The 25,616-nt window shown below is 41.8% G+C and overlaps 1 protein-coding gene across 3 annotated transcripts in view; it reads left to right on the top strand.

Moving 5' to 3' along the window:
- Positions 1-23,979, top strand: part of MOSMO (modulator of smoothened) — a 29,979-nt gene extending 6,000 nt beyond the window's left edge. The window contains exons 2-4 of one of the 3 annotated variants that reach the window (XM_065732618.1): positions 7,286-7,498; positions 10,370-10,465; positions 21,467-21,550. In XM_065732618.1, the coding sequence (XP_065588690.1) occupies positions 7,286-7,498; positions 10,370-10,416 (260 nt within the window). In that variant the 3' untranslated portion in view covers positions 10,417-10,465; positions 21,467-21,550. Of the gene's footprint in view, positions 1-7,285; positions 7,499-9,700; positions 10,466-21,466 lie in introns of all 3 variants that reach the window. The other 2 variants (XM_065732619.1, XM_065732616.1) reach the window with 2 other exon arrangements.
- The last annotated feature ends 1,637 nt before the right edge of the window (positions 23,980-25,616 follow it).

The raw sequence follows: 25,616 nt of genomic DNA, 5'->3' as shown, positions 1-25,616 counted from the left end.
CGTCCTCGGGGTGAGCAGAAATGCTCCCTGCTGCAGGTTCCAGCAGCCTTCTCAGGAGCTGCTGCAGGAGCACAGGCGGCACTCCACACAGCACGGTCAGAACAGCTGGCTGCTACCCAGGAGCCTCATGGTAGGTGCAATTCTGGACTGTAATTTACAAAGCACTGTGGGATCGTTAAGGACGACAGTCTTCTGAGGTTTAATGACTAATAATCCACTTTGTTTCAACTTTTTATCAGATGAATTGGATTTATGTTACATCTTGAACTTGCCCATGAGCAATTCTTTGTGTAGGTATTGGGGCATTTGCCAGTAGGGCTGAGGTGCCTCTGAGCTTGCTATTCCCAATAGTTGAATAATCAAATGGCCATGTTTTGTGGGCAGTGAAGTCAAGGAGTTTACTTTTGTAATGCAGGGGAGGATGCTGCTGTGCCAGGTGGTGCGAGGAGCACTGTGCAGGAGGGGATGTCGCAAGGGCAAGGAAAGAACTTTCCCCTAGATTGAATTCTGGTCCATAGGTAACCATGCACCTTAATTAATGCATTAATGATGTAAATTTCCACTGTAGAAACTTGTATGGGAAGAAGCATGTTTCACTTTTTTTTTAAACTCACATTTGGTTCAGCTTTATGCAACAAGATTGTGCGGGAAACATTCTTTCAGTGGAATGTTATTGGATCATTCAGCAGTTGCAGAGAGCACCCTGAAGCTTACTGCGTGAGAAAGGTGAAATAGAGTAAAGGCTGGAAGCAGGAGTTAGACAAACTTCTGTCTGTTGTCTTATGCCCAGTATAACTGAAGTAAATGCTGTGAGTGTGCATTCAGTGAGGTGGAGTTAATGACAAAGGTGGGCATTTCTTACCTGTTTGTATAGAATCTAAAACAAAAGAGTTTCCTGGTTTGGAATATCAGTGTAACAACTGTATATGAACAGCAGTATGTGAACAGATAAACTTTTGGAGCCCTGTATACAATTGGATGGCTTCTTACAGCCGGTCCCACTTCTTCAGGAAGTTAAGTCTGTCTTCTTTTATTCTAGTAAAAAACATCTGCAGACTCTTGCAATCTGTGTTTATATATGCTGGTCTGTGATAAGAGAGAAAGTGTCACCACCATGCAGACAGCACACACTGATTGCCTGAATAGTCCGGGCTTCCATTGAAGTTGTTCCTGTGTTTTGACCTGAGGATAACTCAATGTGTGGTGGTTCATCTCTTTAAAACAGACACTATAAATAAAGACCTAGCATTGGAGTCTGGTATGCTGAGTTCAGAAGTAAACTTGCTGTTTATTGGTACAAGTATCTTCAATTTGAACATCATAACTTCTGTTTCCTAAAGTGTCATCTGCAGTAGTATGCTTTTCTGGTACGTGTCAGTCATAAGGATCTTTCTCAGTGTACTGCCTCTGATCTATTTTTTTCTCTCTGGTGGTAGGAGGATGGAGGAAGGGAGAACACTTCACTGTGGAGGAAGATTTGTTTTGAGTTAGGCATGGTACCAGAACTGAATTGAAAACTTCTGAGGCAATTCAGGCTCCACATGGAGCCACAAGGCAGGCTTTTCTGCTAATATGTCTTACCCTTTAAAAGTTCTGAAATTAGAACTTTTCTGTTTAAAAGATAGGTTTTGATTTCTAGAGGGTGTCAAAAATGGTACCTAATAAATTGTCTGGATGTTAGATTGTTAAACAGAATTCAGTTAATGGGTTCATCACAGCTTCCGAGCTGTTTGAAGCTAGCAAAGCTGCATATTAATGCCAGAATTAGTATTTTTCTATAAGAAAGTGACTTAGATTTTGAAACAAAGGAACATCATTTACATTTCTAGTTCAAGAAGAATGGTGCATTTCAAACCCCATTTGAGGAGAGAATAGTCTGACGGAATAAATGAAGTATAAGAGAAATAGCAGTTTATATAACACGTTATAAAATTTCTCTTAAAAGTTTCAGTCTGGATATAGCAAGGACTTTGCGAGTAAATCTGTTTCTTCATTAAAAATGGTCTTTAAACGTTGTAAAAATACTTTTTAGATCTGTGTTTTGAACTAATAAATATCTACTGGGTGTACAGCTGACCTTGCTTCTGGTCACTTGATCAAACAGTACTGGTCTGCTTCAGAGTGAGAAGCTCCAAAACTTTTCCAGGATTATCCAGCTATTAGATGATGCAGGAGAGAAAGTGTGTCAGAAACATAAGATCTGGCATACAAAGGATTGGAATGATAATTCATAATCCCTTTGTTTTGCACTCTGTATTCTGTGCCTTTGCAGTTAATCCTCCGTTACTCTTTTAAGCCTTTCTTTAAATCGTCCTTTAACATTCATAAGTCTTATCTTAGTGCGTCAGAACCTGGTGCCTCTTAATCTACTTAGTGACTGACATACTGGAACATCCGCAGTAGAAGAATCAATGTGCCATGCCACATGCTGGGTACAGTACTCGCATGGTAACCTCAAACATATTTTGGTGTAACTGCTAAGTGACATCTATTCAAACTGTGCCCCATCCCTCAAAGAAGGGAAGTTAAGTATGTAGGAGTGGTAACAGATACGGTATTCTCACACTTGATTGGAAATTGGCAATTGATTCAGCGTATCTTATATTTGATCCTTATATGTACCTTTCATAGTTCGTTAGATGTGAGCCACATATTGTGTTGTCCTACGCTGACTGAAGTGTGAAGAAGTGTGTTGCTTAATTTACAATTAACTGCAGTTAGTTGTGTGTACATAATAATTTACAACATGCACAAAGGTGACATTATTTGAGGCTGTAAACATTGTAATGAGTCAGAAGTCTAAACTCTAGATGGCAACTGACTATCTCTTTTAAAAGACTAATGTTCTGATCATTTTTGGATTAAACCTTCTGCATTACATACTCACAGCATGACAGATCTCCCCTTGAGAGAGGATACAGAGCCTGAATTCTCAGTACATTTGTACTGGAGAAAGAAGCTCTGACTGCATGCATCCTGCATTGGATCTCTGAGGCTGTGGTAGGGATGGATCGGCAGAATCAGTTCTCAGGATTTTGGGATGGGCAGCAGGATTTCCAGGGAGGTCATTCCTAGCACACAGAACTTCCCCCGGAACAAAATAAGTCATTCCTTTTTCCCTCTTTGTATAATATATAATTTAGAACACTGGTGCAGGGAATTAGGCTGCCATGACCAAATCACTGCAGTCATTTCAGGTTGCAAAGCTTCTACTTGGATCCAGGAGCATGCTACAGCTCTGCCTGGACAGCTGCTCTTAGATGGATCTGGACTTCTTTCCATTCAAGTTTTTTAACTGTACAGAACTTAGAAAATTTCCCAAAATAACTTCATTTCCTCCTGTCCTTATCTCTGTGGCCCAGTAAGTTGCAGGGAATGGCTTAACTGAGCTGCCCTTATTTTACGTGTCGTTCTCTAGCATGTGACTGTTACCTAACCAGCAGATATGAATGTTTTAGTGTGCACTTACTAGTGTCCTTGCCACATTGGCAGTGCTTTGTGCTTTTAAAGCATTGATCACTTAATGTGCCTCAGTGTGCCATGCCAGCACCCCTCCCATGCTCACGTGGCACACCTGGTCCCGCATGTCCCACCATCAAATAGATGAGGGGTGAACATCTGCATGGCTGTTGTCAAGCTGCTGCTTTCCAACCATGGCATCACTGTGCCACTGTTAATAATTTAGAAGTGATGGAGAGATGGGGGAGTGTAAGGGCTGCAGCACTGTCTCCTTGGTGGCTCTGCTGTTGCCACGGAAACAGGAGTGGGATGGCACAGCAGTGCACTGGCACGGGGCTGCTGAGAGCAGCAGCACATCTGCCCAGATGTGAAACACTGGGGCTCACCTTCCCTCTGTGTGGGGCCTTTCCCCCTCTTCCTCTCAATGTTTTGTGAAACAGTTTTGTGAAACCATTTGTTTAACAAAGTTTTGTTTTTCCCAAGTTTTAGAGCATTTGTTGAAGAGTTGTGTCATTTGAGATTTTGTGAAAATATGCGGTGTCAGAAAGTGAGTGTTACTGGTGGTCTGGGGGAGTGGGGTGATGTCGTGTAGGAATGTGATCAGGAGATCTGTCACTGATATGGAGTGCTGTTTGTAGTCAGGCTGTGGAAGGTGGTCTGTTGCTCTGAAAGTGCCCTGGTACGTTAGGGAATAGATTTACTGTGAAAAACTAAGGACTGCTTCACTGACATCTGTTCCTCTGTTTTGAGCAAGGCTTTACTGGTCTGCAGCACCCGGCAGCCTCCTGGTGCTGGCCTCAGGGTGCAGGAGGGCTGCTGTGTGTGTGCAGCCATGGAGCGTATCCATCCTTACCTGCTGCCATTACCTGTGCTGCTTGTTTAGTTGCTCTCTTAGGTGCTTAGATTTTCAGCAGTTATGCCACAATTATTCTGAAGTAATGACTAAAACTTCTCTTCATAGGAATAAGAGTGGAACTTGATGGATGGCTTGAGATGAACTGCTGGGCTGTTGTCTGCCAGCTGAGTAATTCTCTTCCTTCTTTCAGTGACAGATCAGTTAAGGCCAACCAAGGTTTTCTGTACCAAGTTAGATCACTGGCAGCTGTTCACTTGCCTGCTTCAGAGAGCGACCGAATACTATGCAAACCCACTTTTCTTTTGAATTCCCTTTTTTACACCAAAGTCAAGTTTTATTTATGTAACCAGTGTGTGCTTACACAGGTATGAACCTGCCCAGAAGAGTAGTCCCAGCTGGTTTTCAGGAGGTTCTGTGGCACTAAGCATTGATTCATTTTATTATCCGTTCTTTTGGAGTCTGCCTTCAACAGATGTTACTACGGGAGCAAGCTGTGAGGTTTAACTTGCTTCTGCCTCAGTGTTAGTACACAGGTGAAGCTTCCTGTATTGTGAACAGAAAGTTGAAATTAATGAGAATATAACGAGGTTGTTTCTCGTGGCTGTCTCTATGGAATCTTTGGGAGTGCTTCACAAACCTTTTTTTGCCCTCCTTTTGCCTCCCAGGAGTCTCCAGTCTCAAGGTTCAAAGCTTTGAATGTGTCTACTTCAAATTTGTATTCCATGAAGCACGCTGTAAGAGTAAATACTGAGTATACGTTAGCAAAAGCTTAATGCTGAAGTGTAAAGTTCAGTATTGTTCCTCCAAAATAACTAATGTTGCAATTTATTTGCTGATGCTTTAAAAATCCGATTAAAAATAAGGGGTAGAACACACCTGAGCGACAGGTGTGATATTAAGGAAACCATAATCTGTGCAGTTTCTTGCAGCTGTCCTTGTGTGTTTCAAAGAGGTGCTAGCTGATACCGGTAGGCTGGAGATAGAATCTGTTTGGTTTTTAGTTTGTTTTCAGTTGTAGGTTGAGTAGATGTGGGAGCAAAAAGGTTTATTCATAAAAAACAATAGTTCCAAGTGGAGTTATTTTGTTTTCTCTAGCTACGGCAGTTCTGGGCTTAGCCTTGATCCCTTTGCGTCTGCCGTGTTACACGTGCTGTTTTTAGTTGAAAAATGTCTTCAGTACCAACTGCAAAATGAATCTGAAAGATGAGTCTGTCGTCTCATTCCCATAATGCCCAGTGTCTCTATGAGAAAGCAGTTCATGTACAACTACTGTGAAGATATGTGAGCTGGGCGAGGTGGCTTGTGTAATTCTGGCTGAGCTCCCTGTAATGCTGGTGCACAGCAATGCATATCATAACTGCTCTATATGAAGAGTAGAAAATGCCAGTTTTGTAGTTTAATAATTGTGGGTTTTGTAACTGACCCATTTTTAAGGACTTTGACGTTTAAGTAAAAGATCTCCAAATCTTTCAGCTGATGAATATGTAATTAAAATGATACATTTGAATAGGGCTGAAAGTTTGTAGTCTAGAGGTTACAGGAACACTTCAGAAGAACTGAATCAGTAATGTTTTTGCTCTTCTCATCCTCTGGGAGCACTCCACAAGCACTAACTGTAACGGAACATAGAATCATAGAGTTGCTCAGGTTGGAAAAGACCTTCAGGATCATCAAGTCCAACTGCAGCCAAACCACACTGCCCTAACTAACGACTCACTGCTGAATCATCTCCCTGAAACACAGTATTCCCTTAGTACGAGTGCTTGCTCTTTTGACTATTAGCTTGCTTCTTTTTAGAAAGAGTTGCCTCTTTGTTTTAATCAGATCAACTACAGACAGTATTTACTTACCAAAATGTATGGAGGAAGATGCTGATTCTAATACTTCCCACAATTGACTTTAAGTTCTAATTTAGATAAAGGACAATTATGATTATTTAAGGAAATAGCTCAGAAGAAGAGACACGTTTGAGAAATATAGGACTTGAGAATAAACTCTGGAAGAAGTGAATTTTAACCTTAAATATTAATATTGAGTTAAAGTTTTCAAGATAATTTCACTATGAAAGTCTATTAAAGCTGCTTTATTTGAGAGTCTCAAAAGCACTGGAATAGATTTTAAATCACAATTATTTGGATCTAATTGAAAGTATCTCATTTTGTGTCACAGAATTCTATGCATTATCATATATTTTATGCTTGACCCTTTAGGTGCATTCCAATTTGCTACTTCAAGAGTCAATTACAACTTAAAGTATTTTTGTTTTCTTGGTAGAATTTGTCAATACAGTATATTTCCTTTCCTAGTCTTGGTCTGTCCTTAGGATCTTTTCAAGTAGTAGTATAGATATTCCAGCTGGTGAGTGTAGTAGCCCATGTTAGTTGTGAAGATAATTGACCTAAGCCTCTCAGTTAGGGAGACTCTTAACAGTTACTGTAAAGAAGTATGGTTGGTTTTTTTTTTATTTTTAAACGTTCCTAAAACCTTAGTGTCAACTAAATGCAGATCCTGCTGACAGACCTTGAGGTTTAAAGCTATATTTGCAGATAAGGGGAGAAGGCATTAGACAGTTAAAGACACTTCAGGGGGCTGCATCCTGTTTGGTTACATTATGAAAGAATTTTATCTTGTAAAGATGAGGGACAACTCCGCTGCCACTTCAGCTGGCAGTGGCAGGATTCACAGGAGTGCTTTCTCTTTTTGATTAGAGCCTGACTGCCTCTCATGGACCAGATACAGCCTGCAGCCATCTCACTTCAATTTATGCAAGTATACGATGAAAGAACATGAAGATAGATGTTTTAAACATGTCCCTCCTATCCTCTGTCTTTGACAGGCTTATTAAGGCTCATCAAAGAAAGAATTCCTCATTTTGGAGAAAACCTGAGATGCAGGAGATGCAGTTTGCAATTGAGCGCCCCTCAGAGAGGATTTTGAAAGTTTACGTGCCTCTCTGCTATGTGTTTTCAGGTGCTCTCACAGTCGGCCTTGTGCGACAGTGTCAAACCATCCATGGACGTGACAGGACCTGTATTCCTCCACGGCTGCCTCCTGAGTGGGTCACTGCGTTATTTTTCATCATTATGGGAATCATTTCACTAACTGTCACATGTGGTTTGCTGGTGGCTTCCCACTGGCGAAGAGAAGCTACTAAATATGCCCGCTGGATAGCTTTCACTGGAAGTAAGTGACCTCAACTGCACAGTTGACCTGTACACAGGATAAACTGGTGGAGTCTGAAATAACACAGTGTTGTCAGGGAACAGTGCTTAGGGCTCCTCCTGTACAAAATACTCTTTCTCTTCAAGTACAGCATCTGAGAGGAATAAGGAAATTCTTCAAAGACTGAGGAATTGATCTCTTAAGTGACTGATAATGGAGAGGGATTGATAGCCTGTGAGTCCAAGGTGAGAGAAAGGAGGGCCTGGCATGCCCTGACCCCTTCCTTGAGGAGTGCCATTCATTGGTCTGTGAAAATGAGCAGAGATAGGAAGTGGTCAGTCCTGGATCATTCTTCCACACCCATGTGTCCAGTACTTCTAGCCAAATAGGATGACTGGGAATTCCCTCCCCTGTGCTGGGAAACAGTGCATCTAAGACTTAACTGGAGTTTGAAATCCATCCCTGCTTCAGGTGTCGCTGCTGAATGCCTCGTTCAGTGTTGATGCTGGTTCAGTCCTGCTTGGTGCTCACAACAGGTGTTTTATTCACAGTATCTGCATCCTAATTGGCTATGGGAAGGACTGCCTAATGCAGAGCATCTGCTGTGCTTCACAGCACTGAGACTTGCTTCCCATAAATGACCTGCAGCAGTGCTTTAGCAGAGAGAATAGCAGTAGTGTTTTCTGCCTCCCTTCATTTTATGCTGCATGAACGCCAGCTTAATTCCTCACAGCAAAGGCTGAGCCTCCTCCAGCAGCCCTGTGTTTCTATGCAGGGAAATGTGTGCTATGACTACTTCAGTGCAAAAGAAAAACAGTTAACCCACAAGTAAAGGAATAACTCTCAAACTTCCTTTTCCTTGATGTGTGTTCCAGGCTTATGCCAGCTGTGAAATGGTGCTTTAATGATGGTGATGACAGCATGAAAAAATTCAAAACCTGAGCGCTTACAAGTTGACATATGACAATAGTGTACACACTAACTAGAAAATGCAGATTTGTGGTTTATACAAACATAAGTAAGGTTTAATGGAAGTCTGTGACATCTAATGATGTCTAATATAAATGAAATTAAGCTTGTTTGGGGAAGGGAAAAGTGTGCAGACAAAATAAAGCAACAAACAAAAAAAAATGCACTGAGTTTCAACAGGCACTTTGCTGTGAAACTTCTGCAAACAAAGCCATCCTTCTGACTTTTCCGTGTAGCATATTGAACTGTCAGTGCAGCTATTGCAGACAAAGGAGCTATTGAAGTGCTGTATCCATTGTGATCGGCCTAAATTCATTATCTAATTAATAGCTAAAATAGACATAAGTATTGGTGAATGTCCCATGCCAGCTTTTCTAGTTGCCGTTGTCTAACATATACAGGAAGAGTTTAAACTCAGAATGCTGTATGAGATTAAGATGCTTCCAGTGAGCAGATCTCAACGCTATTTAATTCTCAAACAAGTATTTGTTTGTTTGTGGGCTGCTGGGTTTTTTTGAATACTATATAATATTTATTTATTGAGATTTTTTTCCTCATAATTCACAGCTTGCATTTTCACTTTTACATATCTTTATGTTATTTTAAAATATCTCCAATAATCAAATCCTTCCATCTTTAATTCTGTACAACTTTAATGCTTCCTCCAGCTAAAAACCCCTATTGCTTGTTTTTTTTTGTTGTTTTTTTTCCTGTGGATTCCTTTGGGCTTGCAATAGGTTCATTGTTAGAAGCCTTGACTGTAAAAGGATACTGCTTTGTTTCAGCACTTAGCTTTGCTTTGAGATGCTTAATAATGAAGCACATTAATTTGTTCTTTCACAACTCAGAATTATTTATAATTCTATCAAGCTACAATTGCTGTTGCTGAATTTCACCAACTTGGGTATTTATCTCCAATACGTATGGCTCTATGAACTTAGTATTAACAATGACAATGGGAAATTTTATTGCTTAACTCACTTATAAGAAAAGTCACTGAGGAAAAATGTGAATGGAAGGCAGTTCTTTATTTTTCAGGAAGTTGATATGTGCAAATTCTGTGGTCTGTTGTATGGCAACACAATGAGTATTCTATTTGTATATTGGTATTAGGATGTATGTCACCATGTGGAATTAACTTAGACTACCATGATCCTTCCTATGAAGTGGCAGAGCACTGTATTATGAAAACGTGGGTGACTCATTAGAACAGAGTAGGGAAAACTTCATAATTGTATTACATTTCTTCTGCAGGTGATTTCAAGACTGAACAGCCCAGTACAGGCGGCTAGCTGATACTCTCCTCGCAGAACTTTCAGAACATGACATAGGATGTGCTGCCCTAAGTGGCAGTGAAGTCTGCTGGGATTGCTAAGGCATCTCTGGGACTGGCAGCTCTGGTCTCTTCAAATGCAAGGGGTGTCTAGATGAAATCATCTAACAGCAAAGGAATCCTCTTGCTCAGCCCTTTCCTTGCAACTGTGGCAGCAGCAAGGAGAGCCTGGCAAGAAGTCACTCTTGCCCTGCTCGTGCTGGAATTTGACCCCATTGGGTTGAGTCAGTTTGTTGCAGATCCCCTCTAGCTACCTTTCTGCCCAACGTGTTGAAATGCAGTCCAGAGGAGTTATGAGAATGTCTCATTCTTAACCATAGCTGACTATCTGAAACACCTTTGTTTTTGAGGAAGAGGATGAAGACCTCCTTTGCAGAAGAGAAAGGTCTTGGAAGTGCAGCTCCGTGTAGCTGGTTTAACAGTATCATGTAGGGAAAAAGAACTTCCTGATTCTTTTGTCTTGTTTTTTTTATGATGATCATGTGAAAGACCCATAAAGAACTATTTGATGTTATCCTCAATTGTTAGAATTCTATAGAGTAAATTGGTGCAAACATCTTCAGCACTTCATTCCTTTGCTCACTTTGCAGAGCACAGTATGATAATTCAGGGAAGAAGAGTCCAGGTCATAAACTAGTGCTGATTGCTTGGCATGCCTATACCAACACCTTCAAAGAGAAACAAAGGTAGGATAGAGTTTTTCTGCTACAACTAAAAGATTAAGATAGTATTAGATTGATTTTAGATATTGTTTTGTGATGACTTAATATTCAGGCTGTTGCTTTGAGCTTCTGTTGCAGTCACATTTTCACTAAAATATTTTGCCCAGGTTATGTCTGTAGATGGGATCTGTAGATCCCTGGGTAAGTCTTCACACATATCCCTCTGTCCTCAGCAAGTTTTGTTGGCACTACTGATGACAGCAGAGTGTATGGGAACTGCTGAATCACGGCCTGAACCACTGATTGGTCACCTGAGGTGAGCACCAAGTCAGCCATGGGGGCACAGGTGAAGGTGATATACCTGTGTGGGTGGAAGGGGTGGAGCCTAGTTCCTCCTCTCTCAAACCCCATTTAAGGGCTGACCACCACCAGGGAAGGATCTCTTCTTGGAGATCCCTCCCATGTGGAGTCCTCTGCGAGCCTTGTCATCTTAAAGGTGAGCCATCTTCTCTTTTGTATTACCTGTATAACTGTTTGTATAGAACTACTTGAAATATACCATCTTCTATACTATTCCCTGGTGGAGTATCGTCATTAGGAGTTATTTACTCTACATTTGGCGAGCCAGGCAGCTCTAACTAAATCCATAATGTCGTTTATTTGGAGTATATTTAAATGGGCCAAGGGGGAGAACGTTACCCCCCTAGAACAGACAATCCCTGGTCTAATTCCAGGATTCATGGGGTCACCCTACTATGGATTGGCATCCGTTATTGAGAAATGGGGACCCATGCGGGTTCCAGGGACTGCCGCTCCTTCTCCATCTTATTTGACTGACTACTTTGTAGGATTAGATAAAGACATACTTATTACCAAGGAGCGGCGGTTAGCTGCCTCTGCAGTAGCCTGGCCATTAGTAATGGCCATACTCAAGTTAGATGTCGCAAATGTTAATATGGAAACTGAAAATCAGTTATTACGAGACCGTATTGAGAAACTGGAACAACAGCTGGGTACGTTAACAACCAAAAAGCCTGGCCTAAATGTCCCCACAAGACAAATAAGGAATATATTGGTAGAAGACACCCCAAAATCAGAGGAAGAAGACTCTGATATGACAGGGGAAAAGATCTCTAAGGCAGATCTCGAAACTCCATCTATGATGGACCCATTCGAGATTCGGCCTATTATAACTCAAAAAACAAAGAAGGTACAGGATAGACCAGCAGGGGTGCCTCCTGACCAATGGCCCCCTGCAGAAACCTGCCTCCATGTGACCGCTCGTCCATACACAGCTAATGAGTTGATGGACCTAGTACAACGGTTCCATCAGAAACCAAGAGAAAGCATACCATCATGGCTCCTAAGGTTATGGGATGCAGGAGCTGAAAGTGTTTTAGTAAATGGAACAGAAATGTCAAAATTAGCATCTATAACGATAAACCCGGCATTAAGACAAAGATTATATGCAGCTGTCCATTATAATGAGGAAAACCATTCTATTATAGATTGGTTGATGGCTGCATGCCACTTAACATGGCCCAATAAAACCGATATCCCTCTTAATACTGGTTTGTGGTCCTCTATGGAGGACCTCCAGACCTATATCAGAGAACTGGGTATGAGGGAGGCTCTGTATGCGGACACTTTTGAAAGCCCCGATACGGAAAAATTTACAGCGGGCATGAGAGATCTAATACTACAGCAGGCCCCCTCCCACCTATATGGGATGTTGGTTTCCATATTAAATCCGTTGGTGGCATCAGAAGCCATCGTACAGCAGGCAGCCCAGTTAGTAGCAGACTTAGGGGAGACGGAGCGCGTAAGAACCAGGCGTAATGTTCGTATAGTGGAAGATGCTGAGGCCTTCCCTATTAGAACTAAAAAGCCTGCTCCACGGATGCCCCGATCAGGCCCCGTACGGGTATCCCGGAGGACTATGTTTAATGATCTCATACGGGCTGGGGTTGCATTTACCAAAATTGATGGGCAACCCAACCATGTTTTGTTACAGCTGTGGAAACAGCTTAGAAATGATCAGAAATTTCAGAGTGCTCCCAGAAAATCGGGAGTACGAATTATAGAAAAAACACCAACAACAACCTGGAATTTGGCTGACTTTATAATACCGAACAGAAGGAAAAAATATCCGCAGGTGTCACAGGCTACAGTGCCTGAGCCACCTGTGGCAAAAGATTTAGATCTGGCAAAATTCATGGATTAACGGAAAATTCTGGTCCCCATAGGGCCTCTAGCTGTGACCGGAGGCCCTATGTAGAACTAACAATATTCTGGTCCAGGACAAATGTGCAGAAGGTGATGGCTCTAGTGGATACTGGCGCAGAAACATCGATTATATATGGAGACCCAACGAAATTTAAGGGTAATAGAGTGATGATTGGTGGGTTTGGGGGACAGACTATTCCAGTCACCCAGACGTGGTTGAAATTGGGGGTTGGGCGTCTCCCGCCCCGGGAGTATAAGGTGTCGATTGCCCCAATTCCAGAATATATCTTGGGCATAGACATTCTATGGGGTCTGGCTCTCCAGACAACTGTGGGAGAGTTCAGACTACGGCAGAGGTACATTAGTATCCGGGCAATACGGACAATATTGAGGGGCCATGCGAAACATGAGCCCATTTGTTTGCCAAAACCACGCCGGATTACTAATGTAAGACAGTACAGACTCCCGGGTGGACAAGAAGAAATATCAAAAACAGTGCAGGAATTAGAGAAAGTAGGTATTATAAGGCCTGCACACAGCCCATATAATTCCCCCATATGGCCAGTACGGAAGTCGGATGGAACATGGAGAATGACGGTGGATTATAGGGAACTGAATAAGGTCACGCCGCCCATCCATGCGGCCGTACCCAATATTGCCTCCTTAATGGACACTCTTAGTAGGGAAATTAAAACCTACCATTGTGTCCTGGATTTAGCGAATGCGTTTTTTAGCATACCTATTGCTAAAGAATCACAAGATCAATTTGCATTTACGTGGGGAGGCAGGCAGTGGACCTTTCAGGTCTTGCCACAGGGGTACGTGCACTCACCAACATACTGTCATAATTTGGTGGCACGTGACCTGGCTGATTGGAGGAAACCAAACAGTGTGAACCTATACCACTATATTGATGACCTCCTGTTAACATCCGACTCACTGGAAGCAGTAGGGGAGGCAGCAGATTCATTAACTGCCTACCTAAGTGAAAGAGGATGGGCTATCAATCCTCAAAAAGTGCAAGGTCCAGGACTGTCCGTAAAATTTCTAGGGGTAGTCTGGTCAGGAAAGACCAAAGTATTACCTGATGCCGTCATAGATAAGGTTCAGGCATTTCCAGTCCCTACAACACCAAAGCAGCTGCAGGAATTCCTGGGTATATTGGGATATTGGCGTTCCTTTATACCTCATTTGGCGCAGCTGCTGAGACCTTTATATAGACTTACCAAAAAGGGCCAATTATGGGACTGGGGGAGAACAGAACAGGATGCTTTTCAACAGGCGAAACAGGCAGTTAAACAAGCCCAGGCACTGGGTATATTTGATCCTACCCTTCCAGCTGAGCTAGATGTTCACGTAACTCAAGATGGCTTTGGCTGGGGCCTGTGGCAACGTCAGAGTTCTGTTCGGACCCCCATTGGATTTTGGTCTCAGGTGTGGCATGGAGCAGAGGAAAGATATAGTATGATTGAAAAACAGTTATTGGCTGCCTATTCTGCATTACAAGCAGTAGAGCCAATAACCCAAACGGCCGAAGTTATAGTCAAGACTACATTGCCAATCCAGGGGTGGGTAAGAGATCTGACCCACCTTCCTAAGACGGGGGTGGCCCAGGCGCAGACGGTGGCACGATGGGTTGCCTATCTCAGTCAGAGGAGTAGTCTATCTTCCTCACCGTTGAAAGAAGAGCTTCAGAAGATTCTTGGCCCAGTAACGTATCATAGTGATGCACCAAAACAAACTTCGGTTGCTCCACCACAGAAGAGTCCCGTCCAGGAAGGAAAATATCCTATTCCTGAAGATGCCTGGTACACGGATGGGTCCAGCAAGGGCAACCCAAGTAAGTGGAGAGCAGTAGCGTACCATCCTGCCACAGACACAATCTGGTTCGAAGAGGGGGATGGTCAAAGCAGCCAGTGGGCAGAGCTGCGGGCGGTGTGGATGGTTATAACCAAAGAACCTGGTGATGGTATCCTGAATATTTGCACAGATAGTTGGGCTGTGTATCGGGGGCTCACTCTTTGGATCGCACAGTGGGCCACCCAGGATTGGACTATCCACTCCCGACCGATCTGGGGCAAAGATATGTGGTTAGACATATGGAATACAGTCAAACACAGAACTGTGTGTGTCTACCATGTTTCTGGTCATCAACCCCTACAGTCACCAGGAAATGATGAAGCCGACACACTGGCCCGAGTTAGATGGGTTGAGAACTCTCCATCTGAGAATATCGCTTACTGGCTACATCAAAAGCTGCGGCATGCTGGGCAGAAGACCATGTGGGCAGCCGCTAAAGCGTGGGGACTGCCCGTACAACTATCGGACATCGCTCAAGCATGCCGAGACTGTGACGCCTGCTCTAAGATAAGACCGAGGTCGTTGCCTGAAACTACAGCCCATCTTGCTAGAGGACACAATCCTCTACAGAGGTGGCAGGTTGATTATATTGGGCCTCTCCCTCGGTCTGAGGGGGCGAGATATGCCCTAACCTGTGTCGACACCGCGAGTGGGCTAATGCAGGCCTATCCAGTACCAAAAGCCAACCAGGCATACACTATAAAGGCACTCACAAGGTTGATGGCTGCCTACGGGACACCGCAAGTCATCGAGAGTGACCAAGGAAGTCATTTCACGGGTGCAGTGATACAACGCTGGGCAGAAGAAAATAATATTGAGTGGCGATTCCACCTGCCATATAATCCAACGGGGGCAGGCCTTATCGAACGTTACAATGGTATTCTCAAGGCTGCCCTGAAGACAGACTCTCAGTCCCTGCAGGGGTGGACAAAGAGACTCCATGAGACCCTGCGGGACCTGAATGAAAGACCTAGAGATGGCAGACCCAGTGCCTTGAAAATGTTACAAACAATATGGGCCTCCCCACTTAGGATCCAAATTACGGGCACCGATAATGAAGTGAAACCTCAGATTGGCAATGAGAACAACCTTCTGCTCCCTGCCCCTGAGGACCTAGAACCAGGTACCAATAGAATAAAATGGCCCTGGAAGGTGCAGGTAGGACCACGATGGTGCGGCCTACTTGCACCTTGGGGGAGATTATTGGAGGTGGGGGGTTCGGTAGCTCCTCCGGTTATAGGTACATGGCCTACTGAAATAATGGTTAACACTCCAGTCTTCATTGCTAAGGGGACCCCTATCATGTCTCTGTGGCAGATCAGGACACCCCCTTTGGTGCCTGATATAGTCGTACAGCCACAGACATCGGGTCAAAGGGTTTGGTACAGGCGACCAGGGCGTGCCCCTGTACAAGCTGAAGTGTTAACCCAAGACAGGAATACGGCCTGTATCTTGCCCTGGAAAGCGGATCTTCCCCTCTTGGTACCTCTAAAACACTTGTATTACTCCCCATAAGTCTATGAATCACCAGAAGGAATCAAAACAATACTGCAGTGTTCCAGAGTTGTTATAAGACCATGTGAAGCATCTGGTGATGGTCTAACCGGGACTGATGACACGTAAGATGGACCTGCACTGTATGATTACATGCTTCCAGTAGATACCACCGAGCACTGGCCCAAAGAAGAGTTCGACGGATGCGCCGATCATCACTCATATCAGATTACATCAGCATGCGTTGCGACGGGCAATTATGTAAGCGTTGCGATGTATTGGGTCTCTGTATCAAGGGGAACTCACCTTATGGTTACTTGATCAGTGGTTCATGTCGTGAAGGGGTGGAGTGTATGGGAACTGCTGAATCACGGCCTGAACCACTGATTGGTCACCTGAGGTGAGCACCAAGTCAGCCATGGGGGCACAGGTGAAGGTGATATACCTGTGTGGGTGGAAGGGGTGGAGCCTAGTTCCTCCTCTCTCAAACCCCATTTAAGGGCTGACCACCACCAGGGAAGGATCTCTTCTTGGAGATCCCTCCCATGTGGAGTCCTCTGCGAGCCTTGTCATCTTAAAGGTGAGCCATCTTCTCTTTTGTATTACCTGTATAACTGTTTGTATAGAACTACTTGAAATATACCATCTTCTATACTATTCCCTGGTGGAGTATCGTCATTAGGAGTTATTTACTCTACAGCAGAGAAAGCTGCTTGCTTTTCTTTTTGTTTCTAGTAAAGGTCACAGAGGAGTAGCTCTCCTGAAGTAGGAATTGGAACTTTTTCTCTCAGCAATAAAACCATTCTCCTTGATTTTGTTAACCATACTGAGAGTTAAGCTAACTGCATTGTGTAATTTTTTAGTGGAAATTTTGCTTATAATAATGTCATCTTGGATGACACTTTCCACAGTGCATTTACTAAATACAAATTACTGCTGGGCGGTCTCTGTCTTGTTGAGCTGACAGACACACAAAGGACAATGTTAATGTCATGTATACCTTTTTTGAAGGGATGCACGTGAGAGTATTTACTAGCATTGCGTTTGCATCTTTCCTCAGCCACTGATGATTTTACTACATAGAAACTTGTCTTTCTGGCTTCCCTGCAATCTAATTTTGTAGGTTGGAGGGAGATTTCAGTCTTTCAGGCCATGGTGTATGAATGACAGTAGTCTTCCTAAAGGCAAATACGAAAAGTTTCCTATTCTTCCTGTGGGGTTGTTCAAGAGGTACAGTATTCCTACTGATGTGCTAGGTACTGTGACCCTGGGCGTAGATACTGTCAGAACTATCATTGCTCTTGGAGCCCCATTAACTGTAGTGTCAAATTCACACCATGTAACAAAGTGTAGATCCCATCTTGGTGTTCATTTCTGTGCTGCCCAGGTCTTTGTGTGCATCTTCAGTAAAAGAGGCACTGTAAACTCGTAGCTGTGCCTCACCTGTTGGTGATAGCCAAAGATCTGTCAGCTCTTCATGGTGTGGTATTGTTTACCTGTTGCTCAAGCTGTCTGTTGCCATCCCAACTCTGTACTGCTTTGTCACTAATTGTGCACTGTGGTATGATGGCATAAATTGGTAGCAGGCAAGTAACCTGGTCTTGGTACTCTTCCATGCATCTCTGAACTGTAGTTCATTTTATTGAATATGCTTCATCCTGGTTTCTTAGAAGTCATTGCCTCTGGATGCTCAAAACGATTTAGAGCTTAAGAATTAGAGGAAGTAGACCTCTTTTAACAGTCGCTGGAAGTAGACGATAAATGATGGTGTTCTGTTATTAAATACTTCTGTTAATAGAAATTGTAATGTTTGTCTTTTCTGCAATTTCTTTGAGGGAGAGGTTCTTCATGGGTTGCTGGAGTGTTGCTGGAAATCCACTGAGTTTATGCTACCAGATATAAACAGATACACTTGTTTTACAGTTTGTATAAGAAATTCGTAGCTACCCTCTAGCCAACAATTCTCCTTTAAAAATACACACTGAGTTAACTGACTGCTTCCTGTCTTAGAATTACTCTCCTGTTTTGTTGTTGGTTTTTTGGTACTTGTATCATGTGGTCTTTTCTTACTATCATCTCAAAAATTTGCCATAATTTGGCTTCCTAGTCTAAGAATTTGGTGAAAACTGTTCATCTGCTATTTTAGCAGATTAAAAATTCAGAAATTCAGACCACACTAACTAAAATTGCTCTGAAGCCTCCATGGCACTACTGTTATTTGGAAGAAAAAAGGTCTCCGGTTACTTCTGAGATGTGGGTGCATATCAGCATCCTTCACACTGCCTGCATTTGCAGAACTCATTTTTTTTCTCGTGAGGGACCGTTGAGGTCTCTGCACAATTCTGTCCTCAGACAGACATGCAGGGGACACTGTGCACGTGCTCCCCATGGCAGTGCAGTGCCTTGAGCAGCGCTCAAACCCAGGGCACTGATGGCTTTACATATATACAGCACGCCTCAAAGAGCAATTGGTTAGTAAAGAGATACAACCTTGTCCATGTGGCCATCAGAACTTTTCCAGTTGTACATTTCTTGAATGTGATAAGGGAGAGTTAAGCTTAGAAGTGCACTTAGTGGTTTCAGCATCCTTGAGCTATTTCCAACAAGGTTATTACTGTTAAAATATAACAGCAATTCTGTAAATAACTGGAATGCTCTCTAGGGATGGACAAATTGGAAGTAATAGAAAATGTTGAGTTATGATAATGTGAATCATCCTCAGAGCATTGTTGAAATTGTTACTAATTATGTCTTGCATTAATAAGTACTCATTATCAACTACTGTTTCCTGAACCACTCCAGTGGAGAGCTCTTCTGCACTTAAACTAATCTACTCAAGAAACACATACCTGAACTTTCTCTCCTCAGCTGGACCACTTGCTTGTGACGATACAATTAAAAAAGGGGAAATGTTCTCTAAGGATTTGATTGTGTAGTGTACGTTTATGTGGACCCATAACCATGTATTAAAAGATTTAAGATGAAATAATGTTTACTATGTGGTTTCTGGTTCTTTGGTTTTGTTTTATAGCCTAATGAGGTAGCACTGAGCAAGAATTTAGTTAACTGCAGCTGCCAGATTCACTTGTGCACTTTTTTATCCATAATCTGCTGATGAAATGTTATTAAAAGCAAGACACAAGCTCCCTCTAGTGGAAAGATTTATGTATTTATTTTGATTTTATTTATTCCCCACTAAATATTTTAGTATAAACAGAGACTGATTCTCGTATTAGCAGCATTTGATTCAAGATGTGTTCCTAAGCATATGAAACAGCTTAGGAACAGCTGACGGTCAGACATGTATCGTGATCAAACCATGCTGTTTTGTTTGTGCAAACCCTGCATGGACATCTCTTGAATTCAGCTTCACCATGTTCCTAAATAGTCTCTGCTACAGAACATGAGTGTTTTTCCATGAAGCTGAGACCTGTACTATGCGAACTGCAATATTTGAGCATTAAGATATAATATACATGATGAGCAGTTCATCTTCTATAAACATGGAGTTCATTTAAAAAAAAAAAGTTCTTAGTATTGCCATGTAACTCTGTAGCTGGAAAAATGGAGTGTTAGTCAGAAGAGCAGTAGTGAAATTACATTCCAAAATATTGAAGCTGCTGTAGCCCATCATACCCTCAGCTCGAAAGAGTAGAGACTGTCCTGATGCCCTGATAAGAAGGGGCAAGCTGCTGAATTTGCTTAAGGTACCTTTGGAAATAAAAGCATTTGGAGCACTGCTGACTTGCACGGGAACCAGCAGTTGCTATTGCCAGTGTTAGGGATTGCTTCATTTGGTTTGGTTTTGCGTTGTTTTTTACTGTTGCTTATGTTTGAATTGTGGGAAGTTCAGGTAGGAATCAGCATCTCTAGAGTTCGTTCTCTTAGTGCTGGAGACAAAGACAGTACCTATATTCTTACTAACTAAGAAAAAGCAGAAGTCTGTGTAAAGACTCAATAAGTCAGTACGTAGTGTGCTATATTCAGGCAGAGGCATTGTAGCTTGGCTTGAATTTTCTGAATTTTGTTTTCTCATTTTATATATGCACTTTGAGGACTGGGAGATAGTTATGTCAACTGTGTTTCATATTAGGAGATGATTATATGAACTTTTATAGGATTGGTGGGAGGATAGATCAGGCTCGACACCTGTGTCCCTCAGATATAATATAGGGTTGTTCCACACAGTAAATAATGTTTGAAAGAAAGCTGAAATACATAAAAGTGAAAAAGAGTAAGGCAGTAATTTTTGACTTAACTGGTAGAAATAAAATGCTATGTTGTTATAATACTGATTGAAGAAAGAGAAAAGGTGGGGAAAAGACAGTGTCTAACTAATGCTATTGTCCTGAATATGCATTCAAGCCAACTTAAAGAATGATCCTTTTTAGTGTGAGGAATCTTCTGCATCTTAGAGAAGCTATATATATTTGGAAGTCATTCCCTTGGTACAGACAGTACAAGTCTGCATATCCTCATGTTCCCATTAACTAAGGTTGTTTATCCAGAGCTATCTTACAGGAACACTGGTGTTCTCATCTGGGAAAGATTACATATTCTGTACTGGAGTGTGCTGTGAAAAGTGCTGGCCACTGTTAATATCTGAAGGCCTGTGAAGTCCATAATGTAATTCTAATGGATGGCTTTAATAGGGATTCTGTAGTTGTTTGTTGGGTTTTTTTGTTTGTTTGTTTGTTGTATATTCACACACGGTCAGTTGTAAGCACAAACCACATACCTGAGTTTAACTATTCAAGTGAAATAAGCCCCATTGTTAGGTTCTCTTAAATTTGTGGAGTTTGAACTTGATGGTTTTCACTAAGAATCTTAGATTAAATTAAATTAGAAAAACTTCTTTAAGCTCCAGTGGAAGATCTTTAGGAGTTTTCATTAACTAAGAAAAGAATCATATGAATTTAGGAAACTGATGTATTTTAATAAAAGAAACTATAATGTCAATCTCTGTTGCAGTGTTCAGCAAAACTTGTACAGGAAAAGAATTTTCGTGGAAAAAGGGGAGAGGGCAACTACAATTGGTAGAAGACAACTCTGATAATAAAGAAGTGTTATGGTTTAATTTAAATGTTAGTTTAACTTGATCTGGGAGGAAATGTCTGTCTAAAATAACTGGACAAGCAGTGGACTCACTTGCTGCATTCATGAGTAGCTATAAGAAGTATATCCTCCAAACTTTCATAATGCAAAAGCAAGATCCGGTGAGCAGTGCTGAAATTACTATCAAAATGGTGATCGTGTTGTATTCTTGAGATCTTTTAAAAGCAAGGTAGAGCCTTATCAATCATTTAAAGCCAGTTAGAGATGGGAATATCTCAGTGTGCTCAAAATACTTTGCTTTTCTGTACTGCTGTATGATCTGGTAAATGTTTTGATTCTAATGCTGCTTTTTCTTTTCTCTCTCTCTCTCTTTTTTTTTTTTTTTTGCAGTGATTCTATTCTGTCTGGCAGCCCTAATATTTCCAATAGGATTTTACATCAGTGAAATTGGAGGTCAACCATATAAATTACCCAATAACACAGTGGTTGGATCTTCGTATGTACTGTTTGTCTTATCCATTTTCTTTACGATAGTTGGACTTCTATTTGCTGGCAAAGTTTGTTTACCCGGCTGATGAATGTTGAACTGTGGGACTTTGTTTTGGAAAAGAGCAAGACATCAGAGTTGCATTCTCAGGAGGATGCTTAGATGTGACTGTCAAACACTTCCTGAAAAGTGGAATGCTTTGACTTTTTCTCACTATGCACTTTGGATTAAAAAAGAGAGCCTTTCCCATAACCAAATACAGACAACGCTGACTAATCTCCTGAGCATATTCAATGCAGTCAGGTCTGCACTGTGATAGGAACTAGTGAAGAATGCTTTACACTGAGAAGCATAATGCCCCATGTTACTGTACTGTTCTAGTTTTTAATGTGTAATGATTTGGAAGTCAAAGTATTTATGAACTTTGTGTTAGACCAGAGGATTGCAGATGAATGCAAGCGAGGCTGGCCTTGCTGTTTAGGAGATTAGTATTTTACATCCTCCTCATGAGCAAAGCCTTTGGCACCAACATGGATCAGTCTTTCATTGCTGCACCAAGAAGCCAATAGAGCAAATGTTCTCTAAAATGTCTGTACCATCAAGAAGACATACATCCCCCTCCTCCCCCATAAGCTGTAGAAAAACACTAAACATTTTAGAGGGGGATTTCTTCCTTATATTTATATAAATATATATAAATATATATATATATTTTGCTGATGCAGTATACAGTGTGTGTACGTGTGTGTGTATATACACATATATGTATATATTTGTATATACACACAAATGGTTCCTGGAAAAGAACTCAGAATGCTTTGCTAGCGAAACACTGTGGTGTGCAAAACTAGAACTCAATAGAAAAAAAAGCCATTTCTCTGAAGGCCACATAGCTGAGAGTCTTCAGTTTACCTCATTCTTTGTAGCAGCCCTTGATTTTAACAGTTTTTGTAATAGTTACAAACGATCCCATGCCTTTTTAGGTGCAATTTTAAGTTAAGCTAAAATTCTTTTTATGGTATTTATTTGTATATGAGGGTAGAAGGTGAGATCATGTCATACCTTAAAGTTAAAATCCTAATTTTGGGAAACTGTCACTATTTAAATTATTAGCAACTGTTGTACAGAAAGTCTCTTTTTCTACTGCATAGTTACATTAACATTTGTATGTGTTCAAACATAGCTGTTTACCATAGATCAGCATTTCTCTAGCACTGGTAAAATGTAAAGTAATGCAAACCCTATTTCACTGCAAAGATGAATGGACTCATTCATTCGCCTTCACAAAAAAAGAAAAAGAATCAGCAGTATAATTGTATAAATGGTACATGCCTTGATTACTAAAGTGATTATAAATATATGTTTAAGGGCCATCCAGATTTAAAGTGAGTATTCCTCACAAAAAAAGCAGTTTTACTTTTCATAATCTACTACTCAATCTACCTAGCAGAAAGTGAAATGTTCGTTAGTGTCCCAGGAAAGCTGCCTGCACTCTCAGTATCTGTTTTCCAGTTAATCCATAATTTACCTGAAGTTCATTACAAAGTTTTTAAAAATTGTGTTTCAAACACTGTTTTGTGGAGCTTATTAGAACTGTATTAGTAAATAGACACCTCTAAAAACACTAGTGAAAGTGTAATTTGAGAGTAAAGTTGTTAAAATATAACCAACAGTTTCCAAAATGATCACTTATCTGATAACCTGAAGTGTTTGAAGGTGAGACAGTCTGCACAATTCTTTTAATCTGTTACCAGTCAGTTCCTGCAGGATTCCTGTTCTAGCATTTCCCCCTGATTCTGCTGAATTAAACACTTCATAGTTCATATTTTGATGCTTTTGAACAAACTTGTCATTTGAACAATCTGTGAATGACTTTTTTTTTTCCTGCAGTCATCTCACTTACTGGTAAAAGTGTTCATGGAATACTAAATTTATCTCAAGTACTCTAACCAGTAAATACAGCCAGGCACTGGCTATGTGGAAATGATGGCTTAAATATGATTTGGTTCCTAACTTCAGCCTTTATCAGTATGAATATTCTAATTCCTTCCAGTGATGTTGGTGGAAAGGTATATTAATGAAAGCTAAAATGTCAGGTTCAGCTGCTGGATACGTCTAAATTTTTGTGGATGTAGCCAAAGCTGAAGTGTTTACTCAGAGACATAAATTATGACAAAGAGGAGCTCTTCTGTCTGTAGAAATATCACATCTATAAGTATGTTTAGATTCTTGAAACTGGAACATGGAGGGTGGAAGAATTTCTCAGCTGCCAAGATGCCTCCCCTCACTTACTTATTTCAGGTATAGTAACATCACATACACAATGAATTTAGGCTTCAATTAAATGGATCATCATATCATTAAAAGCTATAAACACTGATCTTGAAGCATAGCCAGACTGTGGCTGGCCGGCTTCGAAACTCTTTTATCCACTGTTGGAGCATTTCAAAACCAGAAACAGATACAACCATCTGCTTTAAAAATAAAATGACTTCATCAGTAAATGAAGAGACAGCTGTCAACAGTTGCTTTTAATAATGTCACTGAGTACTATATAGTACAGTATTAATTTATAGCAGAAAATCATATCTTGTAAGCTGTATATAAAACACTGTTTTATGGTGCAATCATTTGTCAAACTTTTGTCTGTTACTTTTGTTTGAAAGATATGTACATTATTCTTCAATACCGAAGAGCATCACTGTAAAATCTGCTGAATATTATTTATAGGTTCTATTTGCACAAGGTTTAAACTACAGAAAGTTCGTATTGAACACGCCTAAACATCTGTAGACCTTTCAGTTCATGAAAAAGTTCCCATATGAGTCTTCTCCAAAGGTAATCCCGTATTTATGTTGAGTGTTTACGTAAACTTTTCTATTTCTGCCATTCGTTTTTTGAAGGACATCACATTTGGTGCATCCCTACAAATTCTTCAGTCCTCTGCTTCCAAGTTCTCCAAAGGGTTATTGCTGTGTGCACGTTGTTTATTCAGCTAACAGAGTGTGAGATCTGAAGCTTAAAATACCTTCAGAATGAAAACTGTTCGATATGTGTGTGTAAATCTTACGGCTGAGACACGATCCCCTCAGAGCCATTTGTCCCAGGGGTGAGTAGTAGAATGTGCTTCCTTGAGTGCACGAGTCCAACCTCACGTTCGGCACTCATGGTGCTCTGCTGGCAGGGATGCCCGGTGTGCCAAAGCTGCTTTGCTGGCAGGGATGCCCGGTGTCCTGAGCCGGCCGCAGTGCCAGCTGGGCCCTGCCATAATACCTGTGTTTCAGAGCTGTTACTTAACCACTTCAGAACACATGTGTAGATAATAACATTGTCCTTTAAAAACTGTGTGAAGGATGAAAATAATGAAGGAAATGGTGTCCACCGGCGGCTCTGCAGTCCGGGCATCCCGTCACTCCCTGCCCCAGGCCTGGCTGCCTGCGCCCGTCCGCCTGCCTTTACTGAGGAGTGTTTTCTAAGTGCTTACAACATTTTTTTTTCTTTCTTTTTTTTTTTAATTGATGATTTCTGAATAAATGTTAATACAAACTGTATAAAAATGAACATAATTGTCTTCACACTTGTATTTTTGTTATCGAGCGAGTTTATCAAAATAAATTGTCTACTAAAAACCCGCCGGCTGTGCCTACGCTGACTGACGCGGGCGGCGCCCTCTGGCGGCGGGAAGCGGCGCTGCTCCGTCTCCATCGGCAACGCCGTAACAGTGCGCGCAGGCGGGGAGGGGCGGGAGGCGCTGGGGGTGGTGGTGCTGAGGGAGGGTCCGCGGGTTCCCCGTACGGGCTGTCGGGACGTGAGGAGGAGTGGGAGTCGGGGAGCTGCCTCCAGCTGAGGTGAGTGTGGGGTGGGACAGCGCGGGAAGCGGGGCGGCTTCTGGTGAGGTGAGGTGAGGTGAGGTGAGGTGAGGTGAGGGGTTTGGGCGGGGCGGGGTGGGTCCCTTTTTGCTGTTTTTTCTGTTTGAGCTGCGCTGTCGGTCTCCCGGTTGTACGCACAACTAATAAACTGCCTAAAAACCCTCATAAAAGGCTTCGGGAGCGT

This window comes from Cyrtonyx montezumae, unplaced genomic scaffold, assembly GCF_038088225.1.
Source record: "Cyrtonyx montezumae isolate F1298 unplaced genomic scaffold, pur_monq_1.0 scaffold_16, whole genome shotgun sequence".
NCBI classification, from domain to species: Eukaryota; Metazoa; Chordata; class Aves; order Galliformes; family Odontophoridae; genus Cyrtonyx; species Cyrtonyx montezumae.
This window is presented reverse-complemented; position numbering and strand designations above follow the sequence as displayed.